Here is a 19,254-nt window from a genome sequence, read left to right on the forward strand (position 1 = left end):
ATGTTTTAGTGAGTGTCGTCCTCTAGGAATGGATATAAGGGAATTGAGTAGAGAGGGGTTAAACACAAGATTATTAAGTGTTTAAAAGCTAACCAAAATGGAATATTCGTTTGCATAGAGACAATTTTAAAACAACTAAATGATTAAGTAGTGGACAAGGATAAAAGAGAGGACTTAGATTAAATAGCAATGTACAAATGCTTCTTAGTGTTCTAAATTCTAAGGCAAACAAATATCAATAATGAAAGTGAAGCCGTTTAGCAAGTGTCAATGCCATTCTCATGGTCATTGGGCTATCACCTAAGTTCTAATTTCATTCTCATGGCAAATAGACTAGATGAGGCAATTAATCAAATACCTTGTGTGCTCTATCCCTTCCAACTCCCATTTCTCAAGAGTGAGTTAGAATTGTGATAGGTTTGGCTATGGTGAATCCCTATTCTCATAGGTGAAGCACCAAATCCAAAATCCCCTTACAAAGTTGGGCCCTAACCAAGCAAGAGTCAAATTAAAACATTTTACCAAATTCACAATCAAATTCAATCTAAATATATTGCAAGCTCTAGGTTTTTTAATTTAATTCATGTTGACATTCATACAAAGCAATTCAATCTAAATCCCTAACTAGTTTAACTACTCATAATGAAATTGATAAAATAAAAGCAATTAAATTAATGAACAATAAATTCAAACTACAAATTATGTGAAATGTAAAAGTAAGAAATTGAGAACTTAACTTGATAGAACTTGTAGAATGTAAATTTGAAACTGAAAGTGAAAGTTGCAATTAAATATGTTAATCACCCTCTAAATCTTCTCCAAAAGATGATGGAATACAATAGATTTTTTGTTCTAAAGGGTTTTGATGGAGAAAAGGTGTAGAGGGAGATTGGAAATTGAAAGATAAATGAAAATAATGCCTAAAGATACTTTATACTTTTGGAATCGCGTCCTTTTAACTGCTTCAAGAATGCCTGGTCACGATGGAGGTCACGGCGTGACCTACATCGTGACTAGGCCTAAGCCTCGCAGGTCTCTGCTGGTCACGGTCAACGTCACACCGTGACCGCCACCGTGACCAGCATCTCTGCATAGTATCTCTGCTTTCTAGACCATTTTTCACGTTGTAAACGTCCGAACTAGCCTTTGTGGTTTTCATGAAAGTTGTAACTCTCTAAGTTTCCTTTCTAATGTCACTTGAATCACACTATTTGGATACTCCAAGTCCGAGATATGCTCAATTTACCGAGACTTTGCCTGACAGAAAAAAATACAAAGCAGAATGGTGTCACGCTAGCAATCACGGCGTGACCACCAGCGTGACCCATGTTTTTCACTTCAAAATGCATATTTCTTCATCTCCTTTGTTCCTTTGGGTCCCCAGGTCATGTCATGATACTTCCACTCGCTTTATTTCATTTTCTTGACCTCTAATGACTCCCGGAACTTGCCTTTCTGTCAAGATGACTACAAAACACAACCAATTGAGCTCCAATTTACATGAAGTTACAATCAATGCCTCCAAATAACCTAAATGACACAAAGGAATCAAATATATATGCACATATTTAGCTTCCAATTAACATGAAATCATATGAGTTTGATGTCAATTATGCACATAAAAGTACTAAGAATTAGCACTTATCAAATCTCCCCACACTTAGACCTTGCTTGCCCTCAAGCAAGACAAAACCAAGTTAAGCAGATTGAATTACCAGGCATCATCAAAAGCAATCACACAATTCTAAAGATCAAGTAAATGAGCTATGCCCAAGAAATCATACATATGTTGTTCCTCTTCCTACTTTGCAACAGTGGTGAAGTGAATGTGATACTCTCACTTGGATCAAAATGTAAGGACCCTAAAACCCCAAGTTCACTCATTGTTTTACATGGAATTTCTCTCAAACACACATATATTCACAAGCAAAGAAATGATTCAATCCTCAACTTCCACATGCCTAAAAAGCCGAGCCAACTAATGGGAACGATGCACACGGGCTCTCCAACTTTGCCTCATTTGGCCCCAAAGACCCATTTAGTCAGTGTGATGGTGTGACACAAGCCGCTCCACGTGTTTTGGCTTAGCGTGAGATTCTCTCTTTTTTCTAATCATCTCTAGGAGACCTCGTCAAGTCAACCACCTTCACGTAGAGCTCTACGCTTTTTTGAAGTTTGTGCAATGGTTACTTGAATCCTAATAATAGGAACCAGTACACATGGAATCCAGTAAGGGTAAATAGTGGGCTTATCACAAGGCCCATAACTACATCCTTAAAGCATCAATGGTGGAAGAAACAAGAAAGCCCAATAAAAATTCCATTCGATAGAGGAAAGTATTATAAGTGACCCATTTCAAGTGATGTCACAGATCGAAGACAATGTATAGAAGATTCGAGGTCGAATCATTTTTCAAGAAGGGGAGGATGATGCAGCCCAACATAATGAAGATCCATTAAGAGTACAAATTGGGTCAATCACAAGATCCAAGGCCCAAATCAGCTTTATTATTTGTGGTCATCATTATTTTAAATTGTTTGGAATTAAAGAGAAAACACTAGTTTGTATTTAGAAAGGATTCCTTAAATCCCTTTCTAAATAAGACTATATTTACTTGCTTTCTAGATTAGGTTTAGGACTCTTTTTGTATCTAGAAAAGGATTCCTTAAATCCCTTTCTAAATAGGACTATATTTACTTGCTTTCTAGATTAGGTTCGTGGACTCGTTCTTGAATCGAAAGAAACTAGATCCGACTCTAGTTGATTGAAGATTGCAACATCAAGGTACTTGAAGCTACATGGGATTCTTCTAAGTCTTTGAGGATTCGAGACAAAGGGTTTCTCATGAGGTCTAAGGTATTTTGATCCATCTCTATCTTTACTTTGAGAGCATTCTTGGGACGATATTCCATCTTATTTGAATCTTGGACTAGGTTCATATCAATTTGGTATTCAGAGTCTAGGTTTATCTCATTATCAATTTGGTATTCAGAGCCTAGGTTTATCTCATTCTTATCTTACATACTACTTTTTTTTTTGTGTCTTATTCATAAAAAACCCTAAAAAAAATTTCCTTTGCATTCTTGATTGTGTTCTTGAATCTTGATACATGTTCTCCAGTTTCTTGAAAACCAATCCCAAAAGAGTTTTCCCTTTTTCCCGTCCAATATCAACGAGACCTCACACCTCCTAAGCACCATATTACCATAAATTCTGTCAAGAAAACAACCCCATCTCACCCTTACCTAAATCCAAAGCGCATTTACGTGCAATCTCGTCGTAATCACACCCTGTCCAGATTTCCACGTTCTGTGACCAGTTTCAAAGAATGACCTATATCTCGAGATCCACTGGTTAGTTTTATCTGAAATTTTTATATGTTTTAGATCTCTTCTGGGGAGTTCTATTGATATATTATACGCTTGCTAATTCCTTACGGTCATTGAGATATTGATCTTCGAAGTAAGGGCAGCGTTTCTGTTTTTCTAGGTGATTCTTGAAATTCTTGTTTCTGTTTTGAAGGGGTTGTGTGGATCCTCTTGGTCCGAAATTTTTGTTGATATTTACAGTATTTATTTGGAGGTTACTTAACAAAGGCTTTAAATCAATAAAATTCTTAAGTTTTTCTTTACACTTGTGTAAGAAACCTTATGGCTAATTGTGGACTCAATTAGTAGCTAGTCGTGGACTCGACTAGCAAATTGATTCGTGGACTCGAATCAATCTTCCTTTCTTCAACCTTAGATTTAGGTTCGTGGACTTGTTCTTGAATCGAAGGAAACTAGATCCGACTCTAGTTGATTGAAGATTGCATCATCGAGGTACTTGAAGCTACATGAGATTCTTCTAAGTCTTTGAGGATTCGAGACAAAGGGTTTTTCGTGAGGTCTAAGGTATTTTGATCCATCTCTATCTTTACTTTGAGAGCATTCTTGGGACGATATTCCATCTTATTTGAATCTTGGACTAGGTTCATATCACCTACGAGATGGCTCACCTCATGTTTTCCCTCTCATGCAAGGATAGCTTAAAGTCTTTTTTAGCTTTTTCCATTGACTCTTACTTTTTTCAACCCCTCTTGCCTTTTTCATTGGGAGTAGGGAATCACACATCTCACTTAAAGAAAAATCTCTCCTTTTGCCCTGTGCCACACCGAGAAAATTCATTCCAGGTCATACCACCTTACATTTCACAAAACTATCCCGTATACACTCCCATTTCGAGAGATCATTGACCTAGGTCCATGGAAGTGGGGAATTGAACCGCAAACAAGCATGCAAACTAAATATAAATCCTAATTGGGTCCTATGCAAATCTCACATGGTGTAAGAGGTGATTTCCAAACATTTTCAACCAATTGAGCCTATAACACCCCTTTTACCACAATTGCAAAGTAAAAGGAACAATAACATATTCACACGTTCAAATGCATATCCTATCTACCTCATCTTCACAAAAGCATAATTCCAAAGGGGATGTCATGGTATTTGCAAGAATCTCAACCCTCCCCACACTTAGATCTTACTTGCCCTCAAGCAAAACAAATCATTAGGCAAGCAACTAGTATGGGGGTGGGGCAAAATGGGGTGGAGCATGCAACAATGTAGCAATCATATGAATGGACCATGGTCAAATCATGCAAGAATAGGGAGTAGAAGTTGTAGGGAACTCCCTTAGAATGATAGTCGAAAGATGTGAATTGCTTTTCCACCAAAGTTCCTCCTTCTAGAAGTTCACGATCCAACAAGAGATTGCCTATCAAATGAAAAATCACACAAACAATGGAAAAAGAAAATAATAAAAAGTAAGATAACATTGGGTTGCCTCCCAAGAAGCGCCACATTTAACGTCCATGGCTCGACGCAACTTACAACCAACCATCCATGGACACTTGGATGAGAACTAGTCCTTTTACCCCATCCACTCGCTCTTCAAGATACGCCCTCAAGTGTCGGGCGTTCACAAACTCTCTAAAGCTCAATACTAGCATATTCTCTTCAAAGGTTTGACATTGATCTACTTCAAAGAATATGCTCTCATACTCGCTCTTCTTGTTCTCTTCCTCTTTTTCCCTTTCTTATTTTATTTCCATTTCAAAATTTTCATCTCTTATCTTTTCTTCATTAATTTTGCCACTAGCTTTCTCAGTTGACACATTTTCTTCCATATCCTCTTCAATATTATCAACACTTGCCTTGCTATCCTCAACTCCTTTTTCACACTCTCCTTCCTCTAAGGCATCCAATTTCTCAACTCCATTTGACGGCTCAAAAGTGTCACCACAAAGCTCTTCATCATCCCACACGTTCTCTAAATCTTCATCACTTTCATCTTCTATCTCTTTCTCTACCACCCCATCTCTTATATTCATCTCTTCCACACAAATGTTCTCCCATTCATTTGCCCACATAGCCACTTGAGCAATTCGATTCTCCAAATCCCTAAGTGAGGTTTTAGTCTCTTGCTTTAGGGGGGCGATTTCTTGCCTTAGGGATGAGATTTCTTGACTTAACTCTTGCTTCCATTCTTGTCGGAAGTGAGTCATATCTTGTTTTAATTCTGCCAACATTGCCAAGATCTGGTTCCTCATTTCTTCCTTGCTTTCCCCCTCATATGCTTGCATCGTGTACTCCTCATCCTTATAGTGGTTGGAGTAGTATGGGTAGTCTTGATGATCTTGAGAATATGGAGGGTATTGAGGATTGTGAGCGTATGAAGGGTAATATTCATCTTGAGTGTATGGGAAATATTTTTCATTTTGAGGGGTTTGTGAGTGTTGGATGTTTTTGGAGTAAGAGTTATAAGGGTAGGCTTTTTGTGAATAGAGATTTTGTGATGGAGCATTATGATATCCATCTTCTATAGGTGGAGCTTGACTTAGATAAGGGCCATATGATTGAGCATCATTGTATCCTTCTTGGGGTATGTAGTCCTCGTATCCTTCATATTGGTCTTGATTGTGGTCTTGAGGCTCTTCATAATGGCTTTTGTTTCTCCTTGGATTGTAATAATCATCATAAGCCATCTCTTGATCATCATATTGAGCCCAAAGTGGTGCTGGATTTCTTGGTCGATTTTCCTCTTGTGAAGTTCTATATTTTCTTGGGGAAGGTGAGCTATAGTCCTCAAAGTATCCATAGTTGTAACCATTGAAAGATTGAGCATCATAGCATCTCCTTTGTGGCTTATAGCTTCCTTGATCCTCATATTGATCCTCTTGTTGGAATCTTGACATAGAAAACATCATCTTGGATCAACCTACAATCACAAAGACAAGAGAAAGATTTTGCAACTAAAAGTAGTTGCTTGAGAGGGTAGTTTCATTTCAAGAGACAAAAGTTCACAAGTAAACAAAGTAAATTGCAAAACAAAAACTAAATGGGGGATAGACTCTCTAATTTAATGTTATCTCATGTTAACCCAAATGGACTCACTACTCAAAACCGATGTCATTCCCCGGCAGCGGCGCCATTTGAAAGTTGATTTTAGTGGTGATGTTTTAGTGACTGTCGTCCTCTAGGAATGGCTATAAGGGAATTGAGTAGAGATGGGGTTAAACACAAGATTATTAAGTGTTTGAAAGCTAACCAAAATGGAATATTCGTTTGCATAGAGACAATTTTAAAACAACTAAATGATTAAGTAGTGGACAAGGATAAAAGAGAGGACTTAGATTAAATAGCAATGTACAAATGCTTCTTAGTGTTCTAAATTCTAAGGCAAATAAATATCAATAATGAAAGTGAAGGCGTTTAGCAAGTGCCAATGCCATTCTCATGGTCATTGGGCTATCACCTAAGTTCTAATTTCATTCTCATGGCAAAGAGACTAGATGAGGCAATTAATCAAATACCTTGTGTGCTCTATCCCTTCCAACTCCCCTTTCTTAAGAGTGAGTTAGAATTGTGATAGGTTTGGCTATGGTGAATCCCTATTCTCATAGGTGAAGCACCAAATCCAAAATCCCCTTACAAAGTTGGGCCCTAACCAAGCAAGAGTCAAATTAAAACATTTTACCAAATTCACAATCAAATTCAATCTAAATATATTGCAAGCCCTAGGTTTTTTAATTTAATTCATGTTGACATTCATACAAAGCAATTCAATCTAAATCTCTAACTAGTTTAACTACTCATAATGAAATTGATAAACTAAAAGCAATTAAAGTAATGAACAATAAATTCAAACTACAAATTATGTGAAATGTAAAAGTAAGAAATTGAGAACTTAACTTGATAGAACTTGTATAATGTAAATTTGAAACTGAAAGTGAAAGTTGCAATTACATACGTTAATCACCCTTTAAATCTTCTCCAAAAGATGATGGAATACAATAGATTTTTTGTTCTAAAGGGTTTGGATGGAGAGAAGGTGTAGAGGGAGATTGGAAATTGAAAGACAAATGAAAATAATGCCTAAAGATACTTTATACTTTTGGAATCGCGTCCTTTTAACTGCTTCCAGAATGCCTGGTCACGATGGAGGTCAGGGCGTGACCTACATCGTGACTAGGCCTAAGCCTCGCAGGTCTCTGCTGGTCACGGTCAACGTCACACCGTGCCCGCCACCGTGACCAGCATCTCTGCACAGTATCTCTGGTTTCTAGACCATTTTTCACGTTGTAAACGTCCAAACTAGCCTTTGTGGTTTTCATGAAAGTTGTAGCTCTCTGAGTTTCCTTTCTAATGTCACTTGAATCACGCTATTTGGACACTCCTAGCCCGAGATATGCTCAAATTACCGAGACTTCGCCTGACAGAAAAAAATACAAAGCAGAATGGTGTCACGCTAGCAATCACGGCGTGACCACCAGCGTGACCCATGTTTTTCACTTCAAAATACATATTTCTTCATCTCCTTTGTTCCTTTGGGTCCCCAGGTCATGTCATGATACTTCCACTCACTTTATTTCCTTTTCTTTACCTCTAATGACTCCCGGAACTTGCCTTTCTATCAAGATGACTTCAAAACACAACCAATTGAGCTCCAATTTACATGAAGTTACAACCAATGCCTCCAAATAACCTAAATGACACAAAGGAATCAAATATGCACATAGTTAGCTTCCAATTAACATGAAATCATATGAGTTTGATATCAAGTATGCGCATAAAAGTACTAAGAATTAGCACTTATCACAATCAAATATGCACATAGTTAGCTTCCAATTAACATGAAATCATATGAGTTTAATACACTAGTACAAAATTGCAGATAGGCAACCATTGTAAAAGACAATAGGCGACCATTGTACAATGGTCGCCTATGAGAGGCTCGCGCAAAGTCATGGACTTTACGCGACCATTTTAAAATGGTCGCGCATTGTCGGTAATACGCGACTATTCTTGACCAAGAATGGTCGCGTATTGTTTTCTATTCAAATGTAATACGCGACCATTCTTGACTAAGAATGGTCGCGTATATTCAAATGTAATACGCGACTATTCTTGAATAGGAATGGTCGCGTATTGTCTTTTTAAAAATTAAAAAAAAAAAAATTAAAAATAATTTTAAAACTATATTATTTTGCACCATGCAATTCTCACACAACCATTATGAAATTAATACAGTATTTGTAAAAAACAATAAATGAAATTACATATTTACAATTCTAAATTAAAAATAATTAAAATCTACAAAAGAAAAGAATGAAATTACAACAAATAATTGCATCAGAAATATGTCTTGCACCAGAAAGGAGATCTCCCAAACTGATCCTCCAAGAAGAACAACTTCACAGTTTAAAATTACCATTATAATAGTATCATTGCAATATCCAATTAGAGCATGCACAAGTGGGCATATCCATGTCTCAAAAGTTTTCTCATCAGTACTCCACAAAGTAGAACTCGATCTCCAGTGAAGTAGCTTCAGCTGCCCATGGACAAGAAAATCAATCCTTTAGTCAATCCTCCACCTTCCACCCCACCCCTTAGAGAAGTAAGGCGGTAGCTTGACACATATAATAAGTAATAAAGACATGAGTATAACTGCATAAGCATAAAACATAGAAGGAAAACAAACTAGAGTGGTAACTTTACCATTATACTTTCTCTCTAGATCTGAAACAAGTTTCTGTACCACATCCAGATTAAAACCTTTAGAGTGAACCTGCAACCACATACAAGTTGTTAAGTACCACTTTATGTATAGAACTGATCACACTCCATATATCATGGTACTAGGACGACTTTCATTAATTCATTCATCAGCAATTTGAAGTTCATAGCATATATTTTGAAAGTTAACATCTAAGAAGGTCTAGCATTTATTTCTGTTACCTCCATAAGCCAACCTTTGATAGGAACCGAAAGATAATAAACATCTCCACAGAAGAGTAGAAGACAGAAACCTTAGGACTAAAAAAGAAAACATCATCACAACTTATCTGTTTGTCATTACATGCATAAACTATAAAACTCCAACTTGTGTTCATTTGATACTGAGTCAATGCCTGCACCTACTAAAACCACATCAGAGAGGTCCTTTGAAATCAAACAATTTTATGGTTAAATAAGCCCAAGCATAAGCTGCAGAACCAAGATCAAAGACAGGCATCGAAGAATTTCAAGAATTCATCTTTCCTCTCCTTTCTTGCCTCATTCTCACCATCTTACTTGGAGTTCTATTCAGAAAAAGAACCAATTCTATTAAAAAAAAAAAAAAAGCTATTCTTCAATTGAATTTCCAAATATGGGAAGCATAAAAGAACAGACTCATTAGTCTCATAATTATATACATTTTCATCTTTAGTCTCCCAATTTAAACTTAAATGGCAAAAATTGTCAATGATTTTTGTCATTTTCTATGCGTTAATATAAAAGCTACACGGAAGGTAATGCTTTTCAGTTTCGCTCACCATTGTAATGTTTTACAAAAGCATGGTATTCTAGTTTTTAATAGACTTTTTGTATATAGGTATTGCAAAAAATGAATAGAATAAACAAAACAGCCTCTTCCAGAACTCAATCAAAATAATGCTAATACTATGGAAGCTGATTTTTTTAATGTTTTACTCAGAACAGGACAGAGCTAAACGGTTTCGCAATACAGTAAAAGAAGATATGTAATGCTGGTACACATATAAAGGAAATAGTCTTGCTGAAATACACAAAACACAAACTAACCACTATACTTACCGAATACATTTATTCCCAGGTGAGTATATATTGGAGAAAAGAAGCCATCCACAAAACAAATGAACCACCATGTTATGTAAAAGGTCATAGCTATGGGAAATAAGATGACACTGCAAAAAAAAAAAAAAAAAAAAAAAAAAAAAAAAAAGGTTAAAGCCCTGTCAGTACTATAAAGAAACAAAAATATATACATGAAATGATGATATTGTCAAATACATAGTAAAGAGCATTGTAAAAGTAAAAGAAGTAATTTTAGCATGCTTAGGACTTCACAACTTAGAGTACCCCAGTTATGGACTACATTCATGAGTTTGATGACAAATATTCTGTAATATCCTATCAAAATCATCTAAAGTTTTACAATTAAGTTGAAAGAACAAGAAAAAATGCAAAAGATCAAAACTCATGCACAAACTGAAAGAAGTACTTGGATTGGTTTGTGGGAACTGGGAAGCTCAAGCCATTTTGGTTTTCAATTGAAATAAGAAAATAATTAGGTCATTGTATTTGCGAACTACTATGTAGTGTGATGACACCTCTATTAGCATTTCAAATGGTTGGTCATAGGATCGAACCCCGGGTGGTGGGGACATTGACTATGTAGTGTGATGACACCTCTATGTATAGGGAAGCCCATTTTAATTAAAACTTTTCAGCCAGTCAAATAGGATCCCTACTTTGTATCATGTTCAAACTGCATTTAAAGCACATACAAAGTGATCTTCTTTTCTATTACTATGACATGTATCCTTCAAGCAGGTTCAGTTAAGTAAATAAAAGCTAATCACCAACAAAATAAAGTGAACAAAATACGAAACTGAACTTTGAACACCTGCGATAAGTAAGAGCTAAAGCTACAAATTCAGCATTTTTTTAAAAAAAAAATAGAAACCTATATCTCTCAATTTCAGATAAAATCGAAACAGGAATAAAACGAATAATCTGAAAAATTGAAGCAAGAATAAGCCAAAATATAAAAATATTTAAAATTCTGCTATAGAATACCAAAATGACACCATAGGTAGTGCATAAAGGATAGATTAAGTGAGAAACAATAATCAAACATGTAAGATACCAGATGAAATATAAGGCGCTAACAGCCTACAAATGCATCATAACAAAATCTCAGAAGCTCATACACTGTATTCTCATAGATTTTCTGCAACTCATTCTTAAAAGCTCCTTACTACAATGCAAACACATAGTTCACACATTTTGCTACAATTAAACAGATTCCTTGTGCTTTGAAGAAAATAATATAATACAATGGCATTCCAACTCAATCTGGCATGCATAAACCGATGACTCTACAAATAATATTGAACATGCACAATTCAGTTATTACGCCACATTAAAATTCCACTCTTTGAGTGTACATTGGGTTAACCCCGCCTTGTGACCCTGGCCTGCAAAGGACCATAGGTAAACCAGCCTAGGTTGCCGGTTCAAACCAAGAAGGCCAATAATCATGGTTGGTCCCTAAAATCAAGTAAGCAGCTAAAGGATAACTGATTTTGATGATAAAGATTAAGTATATTTGAGGAATAAACACAAATTATGAGACTAAAAACACAACTAAATGCTTATGAATAAACACCTATTAAGGAGGTGTCGTTTTGCAGGATCAGAAAACACAATTTGACCCAGCTTGGCACGATCCACCTCGCCATTGGCCTGCAAGATGTCTTCTCCAAATGCAGCCACTACCTTTTTCCACCCTCGAGTGCCTTTGTTCAAGGCATTCTGCATAATCACAAACAACTGTCACATGAATTCCGCAAAACCACTGATTAAGTTTACTTCTAATACATTTAGCAGCATGTTAATAATGGTGAAATGATCGAAATTCAGAGCACAATTTGGAGTGTGGAAACCTTATTAAGGAATGATACTCACACGAGCAACGATGTCGGCATCGACGACCGGAATACCGCGAGACTTGAAAAGATTTGAGACGGTGCTCTTCCCTGAAGCAATTCCTTATCATAGGTAGTGCATAAACTTTAATCAGCAAGAAAATGCATCAGAAATCTTATCAAAACTTGAGATAGATTAAGTGCCATCTAGCAAGATGATATCAAACTGCATCCCCAAAACTACAAGTGCCCAAAAGTGTAGTGAGGATATTAATAAAACATTCAGAGCACAAATAATGAGCATTTCCCACAATAAACACATATAGCTAAATAATTACATCCAAGCACAGAACAGATACTGTTAGCTCTAACTGGATATCAGAAGACAAGATTCAACCATGCAAAATCTCCTCAGGAAACACCTAGCTCCAGCTCGAGCTGATTGAAGTCACGTATTTTGCATAACAGATACTCAACGTTATATCCATATTACCTCGTTATTTCCATTTACAGAAACGTGTATGCATACAAATACTGTTGAAACCCTAAATAAAGCTCAGAAATAAAAATAAAATTATGCAAATCACGTACTAGCTCATTCAAATTAGGGTTCAGACCGCGTGATTGGAGCCGGCGGCTGTGGCATCGTCACAGGGAGGCCGCCATCGTCGCAGGGCAAGGGAGGGGTGCAGATCGACGGCGTGGTGGCGGCTGTGGCGTCGGCGTCGCGGTGGTGGGTGTGCGACGACAGTTGGTGGTGTGCGACGGTGGTGGTCGGGGTGCAACGTGAAGCCGGTGATAGCTAGGCGATGGGCGATGGGTGGGAGTGTTGAAGCCGGTGATTCGTGGTTCGAAGATTTGAAGTGTTGAAGCAGCGTGCGGTGAGACGATTTCGGATCTAGATCTGGGTTAATATTAGGCAATCATTTCTATTAGAAATGGTTGCCTATTATAAATTAATTTTTTTTTAAATACATAAAAAATATAATGGGCAACCATTACAATTAACAATGGTGGTGGATTATTGATCACTTATTTATAAAATTGACCATTTTTTCAACAATAGTAGTTTAAGGTCAATCTTCTATGTTCAATTTTGTACTAGTGATATCAAGTATGCACATAAAAGTATGTTAAGAAGCGCGCGAGAAAGAGCCTCTATGCTATACATTCAATAAGTTTTAAAAGAGCTCGTGTATAAATAGTGGGGCAAATCCTCTTCCCAAACCGATGTGGGACAAAAGATCACTTTTTTCCTTCATTTTCCAACTCAAATGGGTCTACTTTGAGAATTAAAATCTCATTCACCCATTATCCGTTTTGAGCGTACAATATATCAATCTCTTCGACTCACTACGAAGAACCCGAATCCACTTTGACCCAACCCAAATCAGAAGTGGGCCCCACTGATAACTGTACCACAAAATAGCCACTTAAAATGCCTTTTTAATGCTATTTTCCCAATATTCATTTCCCCTTTAATTCCTTCCTCCCAACCAAACGCCCTGTTAGAACTGAATTGATCAAAATGTCCTCATATTTAATGTCATTAAAACAAGTTTGTTGGGAATGACATGCCACAATAATACTAGAACCAATGGGGATGTTCTGAAAAAATAAATAAATAAAAGGATATGCTTATAAATCTAGGACTAAAAATAAGAAAAATTGTTGTGTGGACCATGGTCCAAAATGTTGAATTTTATGAGTTATAATAATGTACATTATGAGTTAGAATAATGTACTTAATGTGTTAAAATAATGTACTTTACGTGTTAGAATAATGTACTTTACGTGTTAGGATAATGAAACTTCTGAGATAATATGATGTACTTTATGCTTTAGAATAATGTACATTATGAGTTATAAAAATGTATGTTGCCGTAGGTTGTGAAAAAAATTAAAAAAAAAAAAAAAAGTATGCAAAATGACGTCATTTTTGGACCATGATCTACACAGCTGTGGACCAAGATCTACATAATAACTATTGTAAAAATAGAATTAACTAATCAACAAAATGAAGGTAAATTTAGCCCCATAAAATGCCGAGGCCAGCGACTGGCTGGCATAGTACTAGTAGTAACGTAGTGGATCCAATGATAAGTGGCGACAACGTCACACGAGTTTCACCTTCCTCGTTGTTGATAAGGAACATACATTATCACACACAAAATACGACGGGTGACGATGGCGACGGATCCCATCACGTTTCTGTACATGTCGGCCAACCCCTACGTACAGCTTTGGCAACTCCATTTCACTACGACCACTGTTTTCTTTAAGATTTGCAAAATCTCTTTCCCTTTTGTTTTTATTTCATCATTTCTTGTCGCCATAGCAGAGATATATGAGGGTGTATGTGTGTTATTCGCCGTAGGTAGGTGTATATATGGAAAATCTATCGATAAACAATATGATGATCTTAGAATTGAATCAATACAAAATACAATTTCGGGGGCGCACTACAAGAAAAATGCACATAGACAACGGTTAATAACCGTTGTCGTAGGGGTATAATTTCTATTGTTGAAGCCGGTGTTGTTGTAAGTCCCGCGCATAGACAACGGTTTTTTAACTGTTGTCTTTTCTAGAAACAACAACGGTTTTTTAACTGTTGTCTATTAAGTGTTGTTGAAGCCGGTGTTGTTGTAAGTCACGCACATAGACAACGGTTAATAACCGTTGTCTTTTCTAGAAACGACAACGGTTTTTTAACCGTTGTCTATTAAGTGTTGTTGAAGCTGGTGTTGTTGTAAGTCACGCACATAGACAACGGTTAATAACCGTTGTCTTTTCTAGAAACGACAACGGTTTTTTAACCGTTGTCTATTAAGTGTTGTTGAAACCGGTGTTGTTAAAAGTCACGCACATAGACAACAGTTAATAACCGTTGTCTTTTCTAGAAACGACAACGGTTTTTTAACCGTTGTCTATTAAGTGTTGTTGAAACCGGTGTTGTTAAAAGTCACGCACATAGACAACGGTTTTTAACCGTTGTCTTTTCTATAAACGACAACGGTGTTTTAACCGTTGTCTATTAAGTGTTGTTGAAATCGGTGTTGTTAAAAGTCACGTACATAGACAACGGTTTTTAACCGTTGTCTTTTCTAGAAAAGACAACAGTTTTTGACCCGTTGTCTATTCAATGTTGTTGAAACCGGTGTTGTTAAAAGTGATGCACATAGACAACGATTTTTAACTGTTGTCTTTTCTTTAAAAGACAACAGTTATAAACTGTTGTCTATTGTGTGTTGTTGAAATCGCTGTTGTTAAAAATCACGCTCATAAACTGTTGTCTTTTGTAGAAAAGACAACAGTTTCAAACTGTTGTCTATTGTAAAATAGACAACGGTTTTTAACCGTTGTCTCAACCCATTTTTAACCTGCTTAAATTTTAATCATATAAAAAAAATCAATTTATCCATTCACCATGGCCAAGTATAGTTACATAATTTTGAAGAAGCTAAGCAAGGTTCAAAATAACAAGTCAAAATACTTTCATTACCAATTCTAATCGAATCATCATCCAAGTCATAATACTACAAAAAACAATTCTACGAACAAAGTCTAAATGATTACAACGTCAAATCATACCTACTCTATATAACTTGATAGAATATCGGCTCATTCTGAACGCACCAGATCAATAACCGCTTTATCATAATCAACTTGTTGGAACTACATGTAAAAAGTGAGTAAATAAATTAGTATAGATATAATAAATTTGCAATGAAATGCGAAATAAGTTAGGAGTAATTCAGAAAGCATAAAAGTAGAGTTATAGTTGGGTATCATATAAAACAATATAAAAACAATCCAGTGATCCAACTTATAGTTTTCAAGGAGAAACTCTACCTATTTGCTGCACTCAAAAGAAGCTAATAGAATAAATAGTTTTAAGTTAATGCATAAGCCTTCTACTGCAATTATAGGATTAACTTATCATTGTACCAAATACTCATTAAGACAAAGCAACTGGTAAACTAAACTTACAAATTAAGATACTTATGAGTTGAGACAAAATTTAACCACTGTATAGAGCTGTAATATTTGTCCATATGAAACTGTTCTAAACTAAAATAAAGAAATAATTATTATCGGGTGGTCGCGATGCCAATATATTTATATTCACATATATTATCATAACTTTCAAAATAATGATTATGCAACAAAAAAAGCAACAAAGAAGCATTCAAATATTGACTACATTCTGTCCAAAATCCCTTAACTCACATATAATAACACCTCACACTTCCACCTAAATTCATTTTTACTCTTTATACTCTTATTAAGTCAGTCCATCATCCAATTAAATTACAAAGTTAATTAATTTAAACCCAAATTTGTCAAATAAAAAATCTGTAGCTTTGGATTTTTGGGTGTATAATACTGGACTTTTTTTTTTATTCCAAATGCCACTCATACCAACTTATAATTTTTCTTACATTTTTGAATTCTATATTTAACCAAAAGGGTTGTGAGGTTTCCCTCATATCCAAAAAAAAAAAAGAATATTCTGATGAAAATTTGCATTTAATTAACTGGTTTGATGTTCCTTTATGTACCTAAGGAATTAAAAATCAATCCACCCATCACCACATAAAACTAACAACAATAAAACCAACAACAAGAAAGTATGATAGTACCAAGAATACAAGAATCTAAAAAGCTATCTGCAGAACATTATCACCCAACTTGCAGCTTTTCTATATCCAGATAACTCTCATTTGCAAGCTAATGATGAAGAGCCCACAAATAAAATCAGTACAGCCTTATGAAAATGACTTGGTATTCATGATCGAGATTTAGAACTGAAGATTTTTCACATACCCATAAATCCCATGGGAGGGGGAAGAGGAAAGAGGAGAAAATTACCTGTTTGAGCTTTAACTGGGTATCAGTACAGTCTTTTTTCCCCTTCCTTTTTGGTGAGCTTTTAAAAGCTGTGGCTATGAAGAAGAAGAAGAGTAGTTAGAACTGAAGACAAGGACAGTGGTATTAGAGATAAGATAATGCCACCTAATTAAATAATTAATCCACAGATAATTCATCCTAATTATGATTACTATACAAACTTAAGAACAAGGAAGATGAAGAGAAACAAGACAGAAGATTCCATCCAGAATATGACAAAATTGAAATGGGAATCTGGTAAGGTGTGCTCAAAATTGAAAAGATTTCAACCACCGATAATTCTCTCAATTTCAAAGACATGTTTCTAAAATGCGCAAGTTGAATGGTTAAATGTCCATATGAAGGGAAAATTAAAGAGGGAGAGGCGGAAAATTAAATAGGGAAAATCAGTACAACCTTATGAAAACTGCAGAACATTATCACCCAAATATTCTTTTTTTGCTCTAGTGGCACAATATATCAAACAGTTTATATACATGAAAATAAAGCAAAGATAGAAATGCGGTACCTTTTCAGCTTCCAACCCAGAGTGACCAGATTGATTATCCAGCGGCCAGCAGTTGTAAACTGAAGAAGTGTGACAAGAACTAAAAAAGATGAGATTGAAATAAGCTATGGAAGTACCAGTCACAAATTGAAAAGAAAATATGAACACAGAGAGGCCAAAATCAGTTGCCTTCAAGGCAGCATTTTCAGCTTTATTAGACAGCAAGAAATTCTCTGGCCTTATTCTTCACGTCAGCATCTCTATGGCTCTGCAATTCACCTGTCAATGTTATGTGCTTCATATGGAGTTCATTTAGAGTGTGCCTCAGGTTTTTAACTTCCATCTTCAATTCATGGGATGACTCTGCAGGGATCAATCCTGATAGAAAATCAGAAATTAGATAAAGGAGACGGGGAAAGAATGTGATTCAGCAGACAGAACTTTCCGCATTTCATGAATCAAGTAATCTAAAAGTACTGCCTCCTCTGTCCCAACAAACTTTAATCAGCAAGAAAATACATCAGAAATCTTATCAAAACTTGAGATAGATTAAGTGCCATCTAGCAAGATGATATCAAACTGCATCCCCAAAACTACAAGTGCCCAAAAGTGTAGTGAGGATATTAATAAAACATTCAGAGCACAAATAATGAGCATTTTCCACAATAAACACATATAGCTAAATAATTACATCCAAGCACAGAACAGATACCATGTTATATTAATAGTGCAGAAAACAATGACATTTTACTAGATCCATAAAATAAATAATAATATAATCAAAACATATGAATTTTGTTTACAAGGAGGTAAACCATCCTAGGTTCTGTAAAGCAAATATCCAATTAAAGCCATTACTGAACAAAGTAACAAGGCACTCTCAGAGATGAACATCAACTCTCATAAAAAAGGAAATCAAAATATTTCTCTAGTTAACCTGCCTGCTGCAAGTTAGACAAATGCTTCAATATTTCTATCCTTTCATGGTGAAGATACTTGAAACATCTTTCTCTGCTTTCAGAATTGTCACTCTACCAAATCTGCAATTGTTTTCTATAAATCCCCTAAACAAAAGTTACCAAAAGTAAACACAACCTACAAAGTACTTTTCCATGACAAATTAGGTGACCCTCACTTTAATAAAGACTGCAGCATAAATACTAAATGGAAGCATTTCAGAGATAATGCCAAAAAAAAAAAAAAACAAGAAAAAGAAGAAAAAAGTGACAGAAAGGAGCCACTGATAATTGAACAATTTGAAATCCATTCCTTCCAATAATTTTAACAAGCAGAAAAAGGATGATTAGCCAAATAATAAATGCTTTGACATGAATGATGAATCTTTTAACTCATTATTCTCCATAGATCCTAACTTGGGGGAACATTTTTTCTGCTTTTCTAGAAGTAAAACAATCTGCCAAAAGCTTAAGGAGTTCCAAATGTTCAAAATTGTTCTTGTAGCTGTTGGTGGAGAGAAAATGGAGCACTCATGAGAAATACCAAGTGACCAATACATTATAGAAGCATATATTTTGATTTGCGGAAATGAATACCAATGTATTTCTTATCAGCCTTTTAATCCCAGAAAACATCAATTCAAGGGCATGGATATAAGAGTCATGACACAGAAGCAAACATAATATTTAATAACCCCAGTAATGATCTCAACAACACAAGAAAAGTAGTGAAAATATAGAGAATTTAAATCCAGATGCATAGAAACATAAATATGGTTTTTGTGTTTTTTTTACCTGAGTAGCTTTATAGGGCTAGCATAGTGTCCTCGACAGCCTCTTTGCGCTCATTGCCAATCTTAAACTCAGCCAAATAGCGATGGTAATTGCCCTTCATCTTCAAG

General features: G+C 35.7%; 2 protein-coding genes and 1 long non-coding RNA gene across 3 annotated transcripts; all 3 read right to left on the reverse strand.

The window, feature by feature from the left end:
* Positions 1-5,077: 5,077 nt before the first annotated feature.
* Positions 5,078-6,247, reverse strand: LOC109169483. The gene has a single exon (XM_019318365.1). The coding sequence runs from the start codon at positions 6,245-6,247 to the stop codon at positions 5,078-5,080; it is 1,170 nt and encodes a 389-aa protein (XP_019173910.1).
* A 2,258-nt stretch (positions 6,248-8,505) lies between these two features.
* Positions 8,506-9,621, reverse strand: LOC109169347. Its single transcript, XR_002052219.1, has 3 exons — positions 9,403-9,621; positions 9,042-9,111; positions 8,506-8,874 (listed from the first exon to the last, which is right to left on the reverse strand). It is a non-coding gene; the product is annotated as an uncharacterized LOC109169347 (long non-coding RNA).
* Positions 9,622-11,197: 1,576 nt separating this feature from the next.
* LOC109169484 (dephospho-CoA kinase-like) lies at positions 11,198-12,483 on the reverse strand. The gene is made up of 4 exons (XM_019318366.1): positions 12,468-12,483; positions 12,036-12,118; positions 11,737-11,882; positions 11,198-11,240 (listed from the first exon to the last, which is right to left on the reverse strand). The coding sequence occupies exons 1-4, from the start codon at positions 12,481-12,483 to the stop codon at positions 11,198-11,200; spliced, it is 288 nt and encodes a 95-aa protein (XP_019173911.1).
* Between the last annotated feature and the right edge of the window lie 6,771 nt (positions 12,484-19,254).

The sequence above is a fragment of the Ipomoea nil genome, unplaced genomic scaffold (genome assembly GCF_001879475.1).
Source record: "Ipomoea nil cultivar Tokyo-kokei standard unplaced genomic scaffold, Asagao_1.1 scaffold3314, whole genome shotgun sequence".
Taxonomy (NCBI): Eukaryota; Viridiplantae; Streptophyta; class Magnoliopsida; order Solanales; family Convolvulaceae; genus Ipomoea; species Ipomoea nil.

What these genes read in the sequence shown, in the direction of transcription:
- LOC109169483 (XM_019318365.1), bottom strand. Translation starts at nt 6,247, where the DNA reads ATGATGTTTTCTATGTCAAGATTCCAACAAGAGGATCAATATGAGGAT.
- LOC109169484 (XM_019318366.1), bottom strand. An exon ending in ATGCCGACATCGTTGCTCGT is followed by an intron (nt 11,883 to 12,035) that starts GTGAGTATCATT and finishes GTGATTATGCAG; the next exon opens with AATGCCTTGAACAAAGGCAC. An exon ending in AAACGACACCTCCTTAATAG is followed by an intron (nt 11,241 to 11,736) that starts GTGTTTATTCAT and finishes ATGCATTTGTAG; the next exon opens with GCTGTTAGCGCCTTATATTT.